Source organism: Nelusetta ayraudi, unplaced genomic scaffold (assembly GCF_046127955.1).
Source record: "Nelusetta ayraudi isolate G7.1 ecotype Tasmania unplaced genomic scaffold, CSIRO-AGI_Nayr_v1 ptg000011l, whole genome shotgun sequence".
Taxonomy (NCBI): Eukaryota; Metazoa; Chordata; class Actinopteri; order Tetraodontiformes; family Monacanthidae; genus Nelusetta; species Nelusetta ayraudi.
The window spans coordinates 16892980-16911713 of NW_027466061.1; the positions used below are offsets into that span (position 1 = coordinate 16892980).

At 47.8% G+C, this 18734-nt stretch overlaps 1 protein-coding gene across 1 annotated transcript in view; it reads left to right on the top strand.

The window, feature by feature from the left end:
* The first annotated feature begins 723 nt into the window (after nucleotides 1-723).
* phlpp1 (PH domain and leucine rich repeat protein phosphatase 1) overlaps nucleotides 724-18734 on the top strand; it is a 45854-nt gene continuing 27843 nt past the window's right edge. Inside the window, exon 1 of the mRNA XM_076021485.1 lies at nucleotides 724-2662. Within this exon, the coding sequence (XP_075877600.1) occupies nucleotides 1060-2662 (1603 nt within the window). The 5' untranslated portion in view covers nucleotides 724-1059. The remainder of the gene's footprint in view (nucleotides 2663-18734) is intronic.

The following is an 18734-nucleotide window of genomic DNA, read 5'->3' on the forward strand; positions in this document are numbered from 1 at the left end:
GAATTTTTGCATATAAACACCGCATTTGTCATATTTAATTCTGCTTTTATTTGGAAGGGACATTCGTGTATTTTTCACTTTCCTTGCAACGGCGCTGTATACATACACGATAGGGGGGGAAATATTAACCTTAACGGTGAGAGGAGAACGTTTGAGGATTCTTTGCAGTTTACTCCACTAGATGGCGAGAAACACTAAAGAATAACAGTTGGAGGCTATTGAACGATTGTGAAATGGCGTCCTGCAGAGACGGCCAACAAATGTTATTTTCCTGTAAACAAAGCATACGCGGGATAAATTAGACGCGTGTTTCCGTTCGCTTTGAACCCAAAATGAAGCGAACGTTCTGCCACGACTATAAAGAATTGTCGACAGATGAAAGCCGACTACGTGCCGCGAACAGAGCTGAACCGCTGACTGAAACAGTCCAACTCTGACTCAACGCTACGGCTGGGACGGACCTCTGCGCCCCACTTTCTTTTTTCTATGCGCGCAATGTTTACGCTTCTCATGTGTTGGCCGCCTCGCACGACGGAAGGCTACGCAAAGCGTATCGGGAAACGTATTCGCGACGTCACCAACGCGCGGGCGCGGGGCCCGCTTGACACTCGCCGGAAAGAATACACCTCCCACAATCCCCCGCGTTGTTGTTAGCGACCCCATCTTGTGCCCTCCTCATGAATATATAGCAGCCGAGCATTTGCGTAGGAGGTCGGCCGACGTTCATTTCATATTCCCGGCGCTGGTATCTTAGCCGAAATGGGACGCGCAGTCACGTCTCCGCCCTGCTCTGTCGTCCTCCTCCGGCTAGCCAGCCTCTTCGCACCAGCGGATTGAATCGCCACAATGTTTTTCCCGGAGCCGCGGAGGAGACTCCCACAGGGAGAGGAAGGGGAGAAGTGAATGACCACGGGCGGAACAAGTCGGCAACACCGCCCAGTCGGCGGACATTTACCACGGGCTGGCACGCATTCGGGCTTTTAAATGTGGAGGCTGCCCGCGTAGCCGCCGAGTGCGCACCGTTATTTCGAGTCGGGGGGACTTTGCACTGGCACACGGATGGAAAGTATGCAGACTGGCGGCGAGGACGGCGCGTCGGAGAGAGGCGCGACCAAGTTGTTGAAGAAGCCCGGCGGACTGCCTGTCGCCCGGGGGATTCCAGCGGATGATGGCGGTGGACATTCGGGATCCTCCCGCTTAGACGCCAGGAACGGCAACAGCCTCTCTCGTTCCAGGGCTGCCGTGGCGTCGAGTGCGTCAAGCCGAGCGCCGGCGGCGACTAATGTCCGGGCTCCCTCCAGCAACTCCAACTCTCTCCTGTTGCGACGGAGGCGCTTGAAGAGGAACCTCTCCGCAGCCACTGCGCCCGCCGCGTCCTCCGCTGTCACCGTCGCCTCCAAGATGAACTCGGCCCTGTCGTCCGCTTCTTTGCACACCCGGAGTCTGGACAGGAAGACTCTGATGAAGCACCGGCAGAACATGCAGCTGCAGCCCGCCGACCGCGAGTGGGTGAGATCGGATCTCCACCGAGGCTGCATACACGTCCACGACAGAATGACGCCCTCATATCCCAGACCGGTTCTTTGCACTATGGACACCACGGCCGGCGAGGTGGCGCTTCGTCTGAGCAAACTCTGCAGCAAGTCGAGCTCCGTTGTGCGCATTTTCTGCAGCGGCAGCCCCAAGATTGACCAAAATGGCAACTGCAATGTCAAGTATAACTACAGTGACAAGGTTAGTGAAGACTCGGGTATAAAATGCAACCCCGTGGAAGCCACGGAGTTGAGAGGCCATCCCAGTGACAGCTTGAGGCTTCTGCTGGTGGAGAATGCGGATGAGAGGCAGAAGCAACAGGACGTCGAAGGGAAACTTTTCACTCCAGAATCAGAATCACAGGACAACATTGTCTGCTCGCTGTCTGATTTAAATTCCAACATGGATACACCCAACGATGATGAGTCCGAGCACAGGAACGGAGTGGACAGCTATGGATTAAATTCCGGCTCGGATGTGGAGAGCAGTGCGTTCGATGATCTGAGCTCGGGGGCCCGACTCGGTGAGCACAGGGACTCCCTGAGTGACGACATGGTCCTGGGAACAGAGGCCTCCATCCTCAGCCCCTCGTTTGATAGCGCGACAGAGGGCCACGACTTGTACGGCAGCTCATCCGACGAATTGGAGCTCGACTGCCCTGCGTCGAGTGCAAGCATGGAGCCCATAAGCCAACATCACACCAACGGGATCGGCATGGTGGCCACAAGCTACAACCAATGCAACATGGAACATTTGAACAACATGGCAAATAATATGATGCCGGACGACAGGCTCCCACATGGTATTAGCAGTCTGCCACCGAGCAGCAGCGGCGACTCGCTGTCAAGAGCCTGTTCGACAGCTAATACACCTGACCTCCAGGACTCTGACGGTGTCCAAAGGGTTCTAACATCAGGGCTGGATGCAGACCAGAGCGGGGATTCCGGCGACTCCAGCCCCACGCTCTACGTTCAATTGCATGGCGAGGCTGTGAGGAGGCTTAGTTCAGATGAGAGGCCTCTGCAGATTCAGAATGACTTTCTCTTTAAGCTTGGATTTAAGAACCCCTGGAGAGTGCAAGAGGAAGGGCTCAACACGGAAATTGGTTCCTTGTTACGTTTTTACGCAGGTAAGTTAAGTGGCGACGCACTCGGATGTCATTGCATTGACCTCATGGTTGTGTTTCTCCCCCCTACCCCCCCATTTGGGGAAAGTTGTCGTCGAGGCCTCGGACCTGCAGTTTTGGTTTGTCAACCTGCAGGCGTGACAGTGTGCAAGTAGAGCGAATCGGCACAAATGGAAAGCTGTTTTCTGCAGCTAATGGAGCTTGTCAACGTTGCGGGTTATTATGTCCATCAGTTTTCAGGGTTGTTTTCAAAAACTGCCTGTTTGCTTCAGTTTACCATTCTCAGGATTTACTGGGTGGTGTCATGAATAAGCCTCAGTGTGATTACAGTCTAACAGATGCTAGTTTGCAGTTTTTATCTTACCCCAGGGACTTTCTTGGAAAAAATGTCAGGCCGGTTTTAATATGTGCTTCTCAAACTGTCCTGGTTAGGCACACTCTGCTCCCATGGACACGCATGACAGTGCGACAAAGACAACGCCGCAACTTATGGCGCTCAGACACGGGGCCCTTTCCGGCTTTTGCTCCATTAGCATCCTAATGAAAAGGCTGAATGCCTTTTGAGATTGGATGAAGAGTAGGGGCGGGAGCAGTATGGGCTGGGAAGACCATAAACCCTCTCTGTGTGGACCCAGTGAGCTGTGGTCATTGAGATGCTGCTTGGTGCCTGTCCCATTGGCATCCAGTGTAGCCACTGTCACACTGACTAACTGCCTGCCAAAATGGGTTAACGGGCTCTTCCGATGCTCAGGAAACCCGTTTTCTTCACAGCGTCGCTTCCTCAATCATTGCCACTATAGCTGCTGAGGGAACATAAAAAGGGGGAGGGGCTGCGTGTCTGGTGCGGATGAACCTGTTTGCTGGGCCTGAAGTATGTACATTAGAGGCAGTGACACTCTAGCTTCCTGTCCTTAGAGGCCATTGAACTAGAGGTCACTCAATATGAAGCCGAGAATGGCCACATGTGCGCCTGCTCACAGTCACGTGCACTTGTGTGACCTATCGCGATCTGGAATCCCTTCTCGCTTTAGGGTAGAATGATTTCATTTAGATAGTCATATGGCAGGCTGCGTTCACCTCGGAGCTCCTATGTGTGTGGATGTGCATTAAAATCAAATCCTACAGGAGCTTGTGAAGTCAGTCAAGCTCCTCATGCAGCAGCTGCTAAAAAGTGAGTAAGGCCCCCACATCCCATGTGAGAAAGCTTAACTGCGGGTCACCTGAGCTCCCTCGCTCACCCTCTGCAGCCAATAACACCAGTCAAAACTCAAGGCTGCAGACTGCCCAGAAGGCCTAATTCCTGTTCACTCACATACAGATGCACTGAGTGCAAAGGAAAGTCCTGATGATCTTGCGGCACGTCTGGCTCGCTCTTCTGCCGCTTCCTTATTCAATGGAGGAATGTGAGGAATGCACGCTGGCTCGTTCAGAATGTCAGACATGTCGTCTCTGGAGGAAATGAAGTGTGTGTGTGTGTGTGTGTGTGTGTGTGTGTGTGTGTGTGTGTGTGTGTGTGTGTGTGTGTGTGTGTGTGTGTGTGTGTGTGTGTGTGTGTGTGTGTGTGTGTGTGTGTGAAGGGGGGACTTGGACAAGGCAAGAATGCCATTTTTGACACGTTGACCTGTCTTTGAAAGATTTCCCTCTGGAGATGGTGTCTCAGCTGGCTCGCTCGCTGACTGTCACTGGCACAGCGGCCGTGACTGCAGACCTCTGTGACACTGGGGTCCTTTTCTGTCCGCGGACGTCTGTGCATGTAGAGTGGCCTTCTATTCAAGAAGACCAGCATCTGAACCCTCTTGTTCATCTGCTGCATTGTAACAACACTTTGATGTTAAGATTCCAAGTGTGTGACGTGCACTTAACCTGGGTTAATGGGAGGGGTTGGGGCACTCTTCACTCTGGGATTTAGGGACGCAGGAGAATAATGTCAAGATGTGCTTTGGAAGTCTACAGAGTTTGTCTTTCCCAGTCCTTTGGAGGATCCAGAGGCCAGTTTGACTTTGAAAGGGTCAGGTCACACTTGGAGTGCCCCAGATGAGAGAAATCACTCTTTCCTGCTAGACACACACACACACACACACACACACACACACACAAACACGGGCACACGCTCGTGCACATGTACAGAAGGCTGCCTAGATCAAAGAGCCGCTGTCCTCTTTGGCAGGCTGACGAGTGATCCTTTCAGAGCTGCCCACACTGGAGCCTCTTGTAATGCTGAGCCAGTTTTATTAAGAGTTTTGAGTAACGGAAAAACTGTTGTTTTTTTAAAGGTTGCATGCAGACACATAATCAATACTTGCTCATTCTGTTGCCGTGATGCCCAGAATGCCATGCCTTTCGAACAACAGGCTCCTTCCCGGAGTGAGCTGCATGTCCAGGTCTGTCTTGGCTGTACACTTGAGCCTCTGCCGCAGTTTAAGTTGCCTACTGAGGCAAATGTATTGTTGTTCATGTCATGTCTCTGATTTGGAAGAGCTTTTGTTTTGAAGTCATTAGATCCCGGCAAGTGATACCCACCCGTCCCCACTACTGTGATGGCTCTGGTCCCTTTGGCAGCAGCCAGTGTGTGCGAGTCCTTCCAAGATAAAAGGAAGTAGCATATTGAACCCCATCACAGTGGCACAGAGTTTCTTTACAGATGGAGAACCCAGATGTCTTTATCAGACTAAAGCAAAGCACTTAATTAGATTCATAGGGCTGCTTTACTACTCTCCTGGCTACGTGCATGTCTGCTGTGTCCTGGCAAGCTTTTTTGGTGGAGATGTTTGCTTTTACTTTTCTTTCTCTTTTTAGCTGCTCCCTGTGTATCTCAAATGTCGTTAAGATGTAGCCAACTATATTGGCAAGACTCATATCCACTGGCACATATACTGGCTCTATAAAATTTCAAGGTATTAATACCTTTAAGTTTATTGCGTGGTATATATTTCACCATGCTGTACTGAGCTTTCAGAAAATAATGCCGCTTTGATTTTAGCATCGTCAAGTAAGATAAACTTGGCAGGAAGAAATATTTGTAATAATGCCAGATGTATGAATTTTAGTGTTCCACATGATGCACAAGGCACAGGACCTTTACTTTCACAAAATGATATTCAGTTAAGCTCTCGGTTGTAGATTAGGATTTGTTTCACACTGTCCGCATGGACCATGGTACAGTTCATATGGTTCAATTGTCATTGCATGTTTTTAATATAAAACATTTTCTGCCACAATACTCCAAGCAAATTTTGATTCGCTCATTGCATCATAGTTTTGTAGGTTGTTATTTGCAAGATTGGAAAGATACAATACTGCTTTATTGCTTTGGGACTCTGTTTTATCTCTTGCGTTCACCCCTCCATGAAAGCCGGAATATAACACTTGATAGAAGCAGTACCAATGTTCTTTCTAAACAAATGATTTTGAACTTCTCAATTTAAAATGGACATTCATCAGTCAGTTAATTTCAAATCTCTCAATGTAGCATATTAAGAGTAGTTTTACCTATTCTGTTTGCTAGTTGCACGTCAAATGTAAAAAATGGGCTACAAGTTATTTCCACAAGTGAAAAAATAACATTTCACCTTCCCCTTACGTGATGATGTGCATCCCATGTAAAAGCTAGATATTAACACTTAAAGGAGTCACTCCCTAGCAAAGGTTGAATGAGCTGGAAGCTTTCAACTCCAACGCCACGCTCTCTCCGAGGAGGTGGTGGCTGCTGACGTGATGACTTAAAGGACTCTACAGGGTTTAAAGACTTAGAGAAGCCCCCAGCTTTCCCCAGCAGGCTGTGACAGCTACAGAGCACAAAAGCATTCACTCCGTGTTCTCTGGGTGCCATGACACTCCCTACGTACAGTCGGCAAAGCCAGGCTCTTCCCACATTTACACTTGCTTTTCTATGAAAACATTTTCAAAGGTAGATGGCGAATGGTCTATTCGGAGTTCATCATTTTTCGTTCTTTTCCACAGCCAGCGACTGGAGTCCTGATAGCACTGAGGAGAAATGTCTGTGGGGCTGTAGTAAAAAGAAAAAGGGAATTCCATCCATCCATTTTCTATAACTGCAGGGTACACCCTGGACAAGGGCCACATTGAAAGACAAAAAGGGATTCAAACGCTCAGACCTACAAGCAATTTAGTGTTCCCAGTTTGCTTTACAAACATGTTTTTAGACAAAATGAATTCTGTGGAATGGATTTATTGCTAAAATTGAGTTAGTTGGGTTCTGTTTTGGAAGGAGATACCTTAAGATACAAGGAGGGGTGGGTGACTCTTAAACGCTTGATAAAATAGCCAACATATATCAAAAGACTGATTATTTTCTCCATTGAAAACTTGAGAGATTCATCTGTTCTCACATCCTTGACAGTAACTTTCTTGTCACTTTGTACTCTTTGTCGTTCAGATTTGCTCCCTCTAGAGCCAAAATTCAAACCGCTACTGTATGTATCAGTACCCTGCAACAAAATACCCAATATGCACCTGCATAATGCAACTTTTTATGTGTATACCTTGTCTTTAGTCTGTGTGCGTGTGTGTCCGTCCAGAGAGGCAGACCTAGAGGACAGCGGTGTCGGCTTGTCTCAGTTTGTAGCACTTGAGGCCAGGGAAACTGCTTTCCGTTGAATATAGATCGTCTCATTGGCTGCCACTCTCCTACCCCTCCCTCTCCTCTTTCTCAATTTCTCTCATGATCAATCCCGCGCCTTCTCCTCCCGCTTTGCTTCCTTGCCTCTACTCCCTCCCTCACACCATCTGACACTTTCTATTTATCTTCCCGTATCTCTTCATCTCTCCTCAGCTTATTGCTTTTCAATCTTGAGAATTGCTGGTCACCCTCGCCTCGTCACTGTCCTTAAAATAAAAAATAAAAAAAAGCTTTTCCTGTATGCAGATGTGCTTGTTCTTTGTAGATACAAGTATGAAAGAAAAATGTCTAGATACAAAAAGATATGTGTTGAGGAAATACCCTTGCATTGCAGTGAGCCAAGCTGGACAATGTCCCACTGATATGCCCCGGCTCGCTCTGTCTCCCGGCACATTCTGAGATATTTGGGGAAAATGGAACATGGAAGGGCAGCGGCTGTGCCTGTCTCGGTTGGTGGCGGGAGCCAGCTCCACCCAGAGGCTGTCCATCAAACTCCACAAGCTGATTGTCCCCTAGAAGCCTTGGGAGGGTGGTAGGGGTAGGAGGAGGATCGGGGCTGTTCCTCACCAGCAAAGTCAGTGAAAGGCTCAACCTTCAGCGGGGTCATTGAGTAAAAAACTGACTGTTCCCGAGCAAAGCATCAACACCCTCCCCATCCCCACCAATGAGAGTGGGGAGGATTAGAGGCAGTCCAGCAGGGGCTCACTCGCTGCAGCTTTGATCAGCGGCAGCGCTGTCTAATACCAGGCAACATCTGCAACCCTTTGCATTACAGAGGCCCAAAATTCCGATTGGGGAAGCGTCTATTGTGCGGGACTGGACGCGACAGAACTGTGTCAATTCCTGGATGGGAGGTTTTTAAATGCCACGGCTTCAGTCATGCTCACACTAATTTGTTTTACAAAGAGTCGGGAGTCATTTCGCATCACATTTAAAAGTCTAATTTCTCTGGAGTTTCATTTTTGCCACTGCACACGAAGCAGTGGCAAAGCATAGGAAAAAGACCTTTAGTTCACTATTTTGCCAGATTGTGTTGCGACGGAGGCGCTTCCTGCTCCAGCGTTGGACTCGTATTGAATTCAGAGAGCTTGCTGCATTTTCACCCTTATCTAGGTTTATGTCATTTGTATGCAGCTAGATAAGTTTTGTTTGGGTGGAGCCAAGCTTGTTTTTTATGGACTTTGCTCACTGAACAAAGAGGTAGAGTTCTTGATATGAGGTGACCTAGTTTACAGTTCATCCCCTAAAAAAACATGCTGAAGCACCACAGTAATACTTCCTCATTGGCGTCTGTATCTTTTGGCGTGGCTGTTAAAAGTTAGCATGAAAGCTAACTTTAGAACGTTTGGAAGCTTTTTTTTTCCTTCTATCACTAATGGAATATATCTTACAAGTCACCAGAGATATCTATGTATTGCAGCACATTACAGTAGGCCTGTGACGCCGCAGTGGCAGTAATGGTGAAGGCAGGAATAAAATGTTGATCACTTTTGAATCACAATCGTCATTCTGCCTCAATGTCTTTGTCCTCGAAATTGTCGTGCTAGTTGGTCAGAGGAATTAATCAAACAAAATTCTTGCAGGTCTTTCTTTCAATCATCATCACAACAACAGGTTTATCAGGGTAAAGTAATCATTGCTCTACCCCTCGCAACATGCAGGCATGTGTTGCGTGTCTGTTTCAGATGGTAGAATGCACACAACCCACAGTGGAATGCGTGTGTGTGTTTTGGCAAGGCTGCACGCAACGGCTATCGGTCAACAATCTCGATGCAGTTTCGGAGTGATGGGGTCACAAGCCCAGCGAGGTCATGTGACTCTGTCAAATATGTATATGAATTACAAAAATGACAAAAGAAGAGCACAAATTCCAACTACTGCAACTGGTCTCATATTATGGTTTAATGAAAAAGTATTTTCAGATGAGTGAACAAACAATAGCTGGTTTGATTATCATGATTCAGAATAATTTCAGTTATTGTTTTATTATACTATGTGTCTACGTAACAGCTAGCAAACAAGGTTGGCAACTATAAAAACAAGTAAGTAATGGAAACGCAAAACCTTTAGCAGGTGGACAGGCAGGAGCAACACTAAAACAGCAGCCATGACAATGCTAAAAAGTTCAAGTTAAGTTGTTTTTATTTTCTGTAGGGTGCTTAGCGCAGGGAGAAGCCTGAGCTAGCTCGTCTGAATGAGTCGCGGGCAATAGTTTTTTCCCCCCCTTGTGGTGAGAATCAGGGGAAACAGTGCATTTGCATCTTAATCATTAACATTTGTGTCTGACCCGGCTGTCAAACGCATTGTTTGTCTGTGGAGGCGGGCGGAGCAGCAGAGCCTTCACCTGCTGCACCAGGAAGTTTCTGTACTTTCTCTGCTCTCAACCTTCACTTTTGCTTTTTTTTTCTTTGTTTTTTTTTTATTTTTTTAGCTTGATGTGTCGGCCTTTATTCTGTCCCTCTTGGCATCTTTCTCATAAACACATTTGTTTGACTACCGCCCAGTTCTTCTGTGCACCCATTTCCCAGTACCTCTTGTTAAAGACTTCCTCTCTTTAGTTCTTTTTATTCCCACTGTCTCTCTCTCACTCACTCCCTCACTCACTGCCCTCCTGTTCCCCATCCTACCCACCCCCCAACCCCCACTCCCCAAACCCCCCCCACCCCCACCCCCGGGTGCCACTGTGTTCACATGGCCCCTGCATGTGACATGAAGCCAAGCCAAAACACCCCGGATGCCCTCTTCAGCCCTCCACTGTTCCAGGCCTTGTTAAATTTTAAACAAAACAAAGGAAAAGGAAAGGAAAGAGGGGAGGAGGGAGGGCGGGGGGGACTGGAGAGAGTTGGGTATGGGGGGGTTGGGGTTTGGGGGGGGCCGCAGTGCCAGGGGAATGTGCAACAGCATCACAATCTCATTCATTCATTCACCCACTCTGTGCCCGGTGCATCATCGACGGAGGACACCCCTCTAAATCTCTTGCTGCTTTCACTCTCTGCACAGTCGTCCCTCTCACTAATTCTGCTCCCTGTGCTCTGAGGTGCAAACGACCGCTGCTCCAGCCACAGATCTGGGGTTCTGATTGCTTGCCAGGCTGCGGGATTTAAAGAGCAGCTCACCCCTGTGACCGCTGTCTTCGCAGATAGTGCGCCTGTCCATCATGTGCTTTCCGGATACGTCAAGAAACAATATAACAGTCGCTGTTTTCCTCCAATGGATTCCAACATGAATCTCCTTATTACTCTGCTTCTCACTATCAAAGGGATGCCACAACATGGCAGCTCTAATATGGTCTCCCAGACCACTGTCCAAGTGGCTGGCCGCCAACTCCTGCCAAGCTCCGGCAGTCCTTCAGAGCTCTTGATAATGAATGGCATTAGAGGTTAATTACAAACAATGAAAATGAGGTGCTTATCTCTGTGTTAGAGACCCCTCCCCTCCCCTCTCCAAGAAAAAAACAAAACGAAACTGGCGATGCTAACAGGTCTGATTGCTGTTTTTTTTTTTTTTTTATATATATATAAATTAGAGGCAAATATTTCCAATCAGCTCCGCAAATTATGTCGCCTGTCTCCAACCGCATGAAGGTGGTGTAATGGGATCATGCATATTGCATTAAAGTGGATGAGATATGGGCAATCAGCCAGGCTGAATTTATTTCCGCACTCCGCCAGGCTGCATGTGTTGTAACAGAGCTGTTGTTTTCCCTTAGTCACAGAAATTAATTGGCTGACTTTTTTCACGCCAAGTGTTTCAGACCCATTTACCATTTTCTGGGGCCCTCCTGGTGATATCTGATGATACAGATATTTTATTCTCATTTTCCTTGTGTCGGTGAACAGAACCAGTTCAGCCGGCCGCAGTTTTGGACCTGCACAGCACATTATTCATTGCAGCAAATCAGGCACAGGCACGGTTCAGTACTTTTCTCTGGGTTTCAGCCCGCCTGTTGCCCACTACTGTTGCCCACTACTGTTACACAGTATTACACAGCCCTTGTGAATCCTGCTCCGTTTCACATCCTTCTCCACAGTTAATACACAAATGCAACAAAATATCAGGACAAAGACCAAAATAAGAGATTGGTGGTGTGACAGGCTTTGTTGTTATTGCTTATTACTGACCAACCTGCTCAATTGCAAAGGCTTGCATTAGGCAGAGAGTCACAGGGCCAAATATTTGCCAAATGTCGCGTTAACATGCTTCGCACAGTCGGCACCTTGACACCAGCAATCCACCTGAGTGTCTACTGCTGTTTTAGCCTTTTTGTGACCTTTTAAAATTTTCCGTTCTCTAATGCACATCCCGCGCAAAGCTCTTAGGCCGGTGCGGTGCAGCAAAGCCTCCATTAGCTATTTTATTTTTTTCCCCGTGTCAAAATTAAGATTAGTCTCTAATTGCATTGGCGCCATGCTGAAATTCAGCAACATTAATATTGGTGCAAGGCCTCTGAGGTAATAAGATGATTTTCACTTAGCTGGCAGTGAAATTATACATATATTAACCGCATATTCTTCGTTGACAATCGAATGAGATTTTAAGTGGCACAAATTAAGACCCTGTATACCTCTGGCCTTTGGATAGTGTGTGACGGAATCATAGAATGACTGTTAGGATGAAGAGAATTAAGTTTTTGCTGTGTTGATGCTAGTCTGTTTCATGCCTCATGTGAGAATTGTGGGTATGATTTTGGTCAAACAGTGGTTGGACACCATCGGGAACACGGCAAACTACACATCTCAATGTTACATAAGCGGTTCCTGGTATGCTAATTGCATGACACCCCCGACTGCGTCGTCCTGTCGGGGGTTCAACAGCACGGGCGGATTTGGCTCGACTGCGTGATTGGACCACCTGTTAGGCGGAGCGATACATAAAGTTAGAAGTCCCAGTTGCTTGTTTTATCTATACACCATGGGATGTCTGTTATCCAATCAGCATGCTTGCTGGGAACCAGCTGTTGGATAATTAAAAATAACTCAAGGTACGGCACGCAATTTTTGGAGAGACGGCGTTGCGTGAAGCACGCGTGGATTAGGACAATAGCTTTGTTTTGCAAGAAAGAGCATGATAACAAGGAAAGAGGGATTAAGAGATAAGTCAAAACAGCTGGCTTTAGAAGGTAAAATTGAACTGGGAAACTCACGGCAGCAACAGGACGCGAGTCCCTGCTACCTAATTTTCCTCTGTTGAGGTACACTTAAAAGCATTAAAAACAAGTCCATCCATCCATCCATCAGTATCAGCCCTATCAGCTATTGGCCCTGTTTTTCATGTATGCGGTTGGGGCGAAACATCAAAAGCATCCAGTGGCTTGCCAATTAGCGTTCTCATCTCACCGCTTTAGCCCCGGTATCAGAGCGAGGTGTTGTCAGCCGCCTCCTTTATCGCTATTCTTCCTCCGTCCCCCTGCTCTCACATTTCACCCTCCCCTGATGTGATTCTCAGGAGGGAGGGAGGTGAGAATGTGAGGTGGGTAAGCTTAAACCACTGTGTCTGAGAAGGAAGGCTTATTGTGTGGGTGCTTAAGATGACAATAACCCACTCTCCTCTTTTTTTTTTTTTTTTTTTTGCTGTCCTTAAACCCCCCCACACCTCCCCAATCCCTCCCAATACAGTCTGCAGCACTGATGCTTTTATCAGGGATGTATAGAGTGCTGCAGCGACAGGCTGCCACCTCACTCGGGCTATTAGCAACTGTGGAATGACAGCGTGCGGAGGCTGAAGTGACACCGCCGATGTCCCCAATTATGAGACAGCGTTTGCAATAGAGCGAATACGGCATCGTGCAATGAGCGTAAAAAAACAAAAACAAAAAAAAGCGAATGCAGCATTAGAATGAGCCATTTTCTGAACTGGCCACACCGATGGCTTCATCCAGTTCATCTTCTCTGTTGTTACAAAGGCAGAAAATGGCAACTGGACTAAAAATAGCCAATGTCATCACGTGTCAGGGAAAGGAATTCCCGTTTCTTTTGCTGAATCGATGGATGATTACCTTGAGAAAATGAAGAAAAATAATAATCCATAAGTTGATTCTTGGTCATATATAAATAACATTACAGCTGAAATAAAAGTCTAACAACCAGAACTAGCACCGGTTTAGCTCAAAATCAGCCAACTGGGAATTAGGATCTTTATTTTAGAGCTCCTAGCATAAAGCAACAGTCTAATACTAACCCTTCTGATGTCATCGGAGCCATAGAGCATTTGAACTTTATTCTCATATATTAAAATCCTGCAGTGCATTTACATACAATTGGAAATTCAGTAGAGAATCATCCAAGTTTGGTTATTCCACTCAGCCGTTGAATGTTGGGAAGAAGTGAGTAAGAGATTTTTTTTGAGCCTGGCCGTGCTTGTAGGTGCCCCATTATTGTGGAGGAACTATGTAGAGTAAATGTTGTAGCCACTTCGCTAAGAAACACTATGAACTTTTCCAGCCACACATCTCTCATCATGGCAGTTGTGTCCGCACTTTTTTTTCTGGCATGCTAACGATCTCTGAAATTACAGTAATTCTTTCTCAGCGGGAAAGTCCCGCTTGTCTCGGTTCATAACCTCTTCGCCTCACGGCTAATTTCCCGTTGCCAGGTGCATTGCGGCGACTGCTCGAGGTCGCCTTCGAACGCATCTCGGTTCCACCTTTCGAGCTGCATGGGGGGGACCTGATTATGTGTCCTCATGTGTTAGACCGAGAGCCGGAGCACTGGCGGACAGTGCTGCATCATTCATGAGAGTGTGCCACCCTACGCTGGGGCCGCAGTGACCCATAGCTGTCAACAGCGTATCCTTGAGCGAGACTGCTGCGTTGAGGACACAAACGCACGCACGCACGCACGCACACACACACACACTCCCCCTGCAAAGACCACTGGCATGTGCAGCACCCGTGGGTGGGGCCAGAGAGCTGGTAGGCTTGTCAGGGTGGAAGTGGAAAAGAGGAATGCCGGAATGGAAGCTGTAAAGGGGGGAAATAGTCATTCTAAATGAGTTTTTACTTCCTGTTTCTGTTTGGAATTTGTCACAAATGATTGGTAAACAGACAAACTCATCAAATATTTGTCCTCAATGCCAGAATATGAAGGCCGGCATGCAGAAAGTTGGAATTGCATTTTTATACTGGGGTAAGAATGCCCAGCTTAAAATTTGGGGATTTTTTTTTTTGCAATCAACTTCTTGCGGACGTTGTCGGTTCACTACACACTGCCGTTCACATTGATACATTTTTGTGATAACTGCGGGATAAAGATGTAAAAGGATGGAGTTTGGTCTTTCTTCTCCTGTCTGGACTTGGCGTTATGTTACCCCAAGTCCCATGAGTAGTGCAGACCCCCCATTGCTCAGGGAGTAAGAAAAAAAGAGGTCAAGCATAAGCCGGCCTGAAATGGTGAAACTCTGCAAGCACTGACATAAAACCGCTTACACTGAACAGAAGAAAGTGGGGAGTCACTGAGAGTGTGAGAGTCGGAGATACTGCGGCCTGATGTTAATATGCATGTATAATAGGAACCATTGTGGTCATACCCTGTGTGTGTGTGTGTGTGTGTGTGTGTGTGTGTGTGTGTGTGTGTGTGTGTGTGTGTGTGTGTGTGTGTGTGTGTGTGTGTGTGTGTGTGTGTGTGTGTGAGAGAGAGAGAGAGAGAGAGAGAGAGAGAGAGAGAGAGAGAGAGAGAGAGAGAGAGAGAGAGAGAGAGAGAGAGAGAGAGAGAGAGAGAGAGAGAGAGAGAGAGAGAGAGAGAGAGAGAGAGAGAGAGAGACAGTTTGGGCTGGCAAGACAGAAACGCATTACATAACGACATTACCCCAGCTCTCCTGCCAGTATACAATCACACAACAGTAGCTCAGTTCACACGTGAGCAGGCTCGCCTGATTCTTTGTGTGAAAGTGCAACACCCCTCGCCGCTCGTCCTTCAGGCGCTCATGCCCTGCTGTTAATTTATGAAGGGCCCACACAAAGTAGCGATCCACTTCCCCTCCTCGACATGCATTTTGTATCCGTCTACAGTAACAGGTGTTAAATAAAGAACACTTAAAGGCCCAGCGTGTAACATTTACAAGCCTCTACTGGTCAGAAAGCATATTGCAAACAGTGTTTGTCTTAATCTCATCTCACATCTTTCTCGGACCAGCTGTCATGTCAGGGTAAAGTCGCTAAAAGCTCAGAGCAGATCCACATTCTGGCCTACATGGTAACACAAAAAATGATCCTCACAAGTCAACCTGCTCTTCCTGCTCTTAATTGTTTTATTTGGGGAATGAGAAATCCAACGATTGTTTTTAGTCTTTTGATTCTTACTACAAACCTACATTACATACAAGTTTGATTTATTCCATGTTCTACCATTTGATCCCCTTTAAAAATATTACACGTTTTGAATAGGAGTTGATGGGTAGTCCCTTTGAATAAAGGGGCTGCGTTAATCCTTTGGAATTATTGTAGTTTGTAAGATTCCCATTCTCACTAAATTAACTTACCCTGTTGCATCCTACCCTGTGGGAAAAAAACAAATGCAAATGGTTTTGCATATTTAGGACTGTCCCTGGCACGGCTCTTCTGAGGGAGGATTTAGCAAATTTCAGTTGGAGTGCTGGATTTGGCCAACGGAAAGCAATTGCCATCCCACTCTTCACCAGACCATCATTTCGAGACATTTCAGCATGTGCATATATTTTCCTGCAGACCGTGCCACCGCTTCATCAATCTGTGTGCGTGCTGCTGTTCTTCATTTCTCTTTAGAACCCGCTGTGCCACCTGACACATTTACCAACAACGCCACTGAATGGCTTAAAAGCAACATCCTTAATATGAAAGCTCCAAAACAGGATGAAAAGCACAGTGAGGCCAGTGACACAACAAGCCTGGTACAGACATAACTCTGGCCTCGTGAGACAACACCTGACACGCTGGGCTTACCAGGCTGTAAGAAGCTAGCCACGTCTTGAGGATTAATTACCAGGTTTGTCAAACCAGTTGCTTGGAAGCAGTTGATTGCAGTTGCAGTCACACACGAAATACACAATCACCAGCCTCTTTATTTGGTACACCTCGCTACTAGTATTGGTTTCAAGGTTGGAGGTGCCGTGGGTCCGGAGATGTAGTGCTGCAGAACTTGGTTGTGAGCAGTTACTTTTTCTTTGGCCTTTCTGGTTGCCTGGTCTCCAACCAGTCTGCTCATCCCGACCTCTGACCTCTGACCTCAAAAAGGCCTTTTCCTCCACACAGCTTCTGCTAGTGTCTCATTTTTGGGACCATTCTCTGTGGCCCCTAAAGATGAGTGTGATGTGGTAAAATTCCCAGTAGATCATCAGTGAAATGACCGGCTCGTCTGGCACCAACGACCATTCAAAGACACTTCAATCCACTTCTTCCCCAGTCCGACGCTCTGACACTTCAAACTGCGGCAAGTCTAGTTGCTGCCATGTGATTGACTAAGTAGCCACTTATGTCGACAAGCAACTGATAATTTTAACGAATAAAGTGGCTGGTGAGTGTATATCTGCCCTGTAATTCCAACGTGTCAAAGCTGCACCATTCTTGAATGATTGACAATGTCGACATTTTCAATTCTGTCAACCGAGGACTGTGTCGTGTCTGTTTGCCTGTTCTGAGGCGGTAGCAAATTGAAATTTTCACCCGGCTGAGATTATCCCACCTTGCCTCGGGACTCCATCCTGTTGTGGAGTCGCTCAGCCTGAGGTGACAGGTTATGCCTGCAGCACAGACCCTCTCTGTCCCTTTATCCACTCATTAATCTTTATATGCTGTGCTCTTCCATCCGCGGCATCGTGTTTTCCGTCCTATATACAACCATCGCCGTCTTCACGCTCGCTCCTGCCTCTCCACCCTCTCTCAGCTACGGCTCTCTATACCAGCTCACTTGCGGCGCGCTGCACATATAAGCCCCTATTATTTTTTATTATTCCTTTGATTCTGCTATCTCTGCGCGCGCACTCACCCGCAAACACGCTAAATAATTAATTTGCTAGCACCGTGCGCGCTCGCCGCTTCCACAGTCACGCAGAATCCGCGTATTTGACCAATTTGTCGTAAATCAACACGCGCTCGCGCAGATTGCGTGAACGAGCGAGCCGTGACAAACATTTGCATTCACACTTGCATGCAATCACGCACAACACACGCACGCACGCAAACTCCAGGGGTGAAAGCAATCCCCTGAGTGTTGCTGCGTTAGTGTTTGCGCACGTGCGCACACTTGGAGCTGCATGATCAGTTGGCTCGTGTTTTCCAATGTAAGGTTTCGTAACACACACACACACACACACACACACACAGTCATTACGTAACAGCGGCAGGAGTGAAGCTGGGAAGAAAAGGGGGGTGGTGGGTTGGTGGGGGAGGGAGAACACATGCGTAAGCATCCAGAACTCTCCATTGACAGAGGGTCAGAGGAAAACTGGGGAAATCTGTCTCCCTGCTCGAGCCACCGCTTGCAATACGAATGTCCGTGACGATGCAACGATCTCCCTACGCCAGATTTGTCTCTATTTTTAGTGGATATCGATCGAATTACATGGCGAAGCATGTTGGCGCTGCAGCAGGGAGCCACGAAGGGGGCTGCGCCGCTTCGCTTTGTTTTTCCAAAGGGTCGCAATAAGTGAAATGGTAAAAATTTCATAGCTACGCGGCATGATTTATTCACTTTATGGTGGCTCACTCTCGCTGCGTGTCCTCACTCCGGCTCGCAGGCATGTGAGTCGACAGTGCATATTTACTCAGCGGTCTCATCTGGGCTCGGCCGGCTTTGACGAGACTTTCAATGTGTGAAAGGAGAGGCGACTTGAGCGCCCTCTGCCGTGTGCGTGATAGCGATCAAATACGCAAACGAGTAACCGAATGGGTTAAGTGGGGCAAGTGGAGGAGGGCACATTAGAAATTCCTACCTCAGGTCATCATGCTCGCCATAATGCGTCCCCACGCTGCCCCCGCAAAGGGGGCGGATGGAATTCATTGACCTGGCGACTGAAGTGAAATGACTTTAATAGCAGCAGGCTGTTTAGTTTCCTTGTCCCTCAGGGGGCCAAAGGCTAATAATGGTTTGATTGGTAAGATATTGTGGGCTGTGACCTCATTTTGATTCAGGATGTGTTCCGCTGGCCCGAGCTGGTGAGAGTGGTGGTGGTGGTGGTGGTGGTGGTGGTGGTGGAAGGGGCTCGTCCCGTGTGCACGCGTCCTTCCCGCTGACATGCTTAAGAGAGATAAGCTCTTGAGAATTTTGTGGCCGTCCGTCAAGCTATTAATTATCCACTCCACCCAGGCCGCGCCCCCTGCAGGGGCATCTCATGGTCATCTGCGTCCCAGGTATTTTTCCCCAAGCCGGCCAGTCGTCTGTAAATGTCGTGCCGCGTCATGCTACGTCACCGGCAGAGCGGAGAGGCGAGGAGTGGTGGGGGGTGGGGCATGGGGGCCGGGGGAGG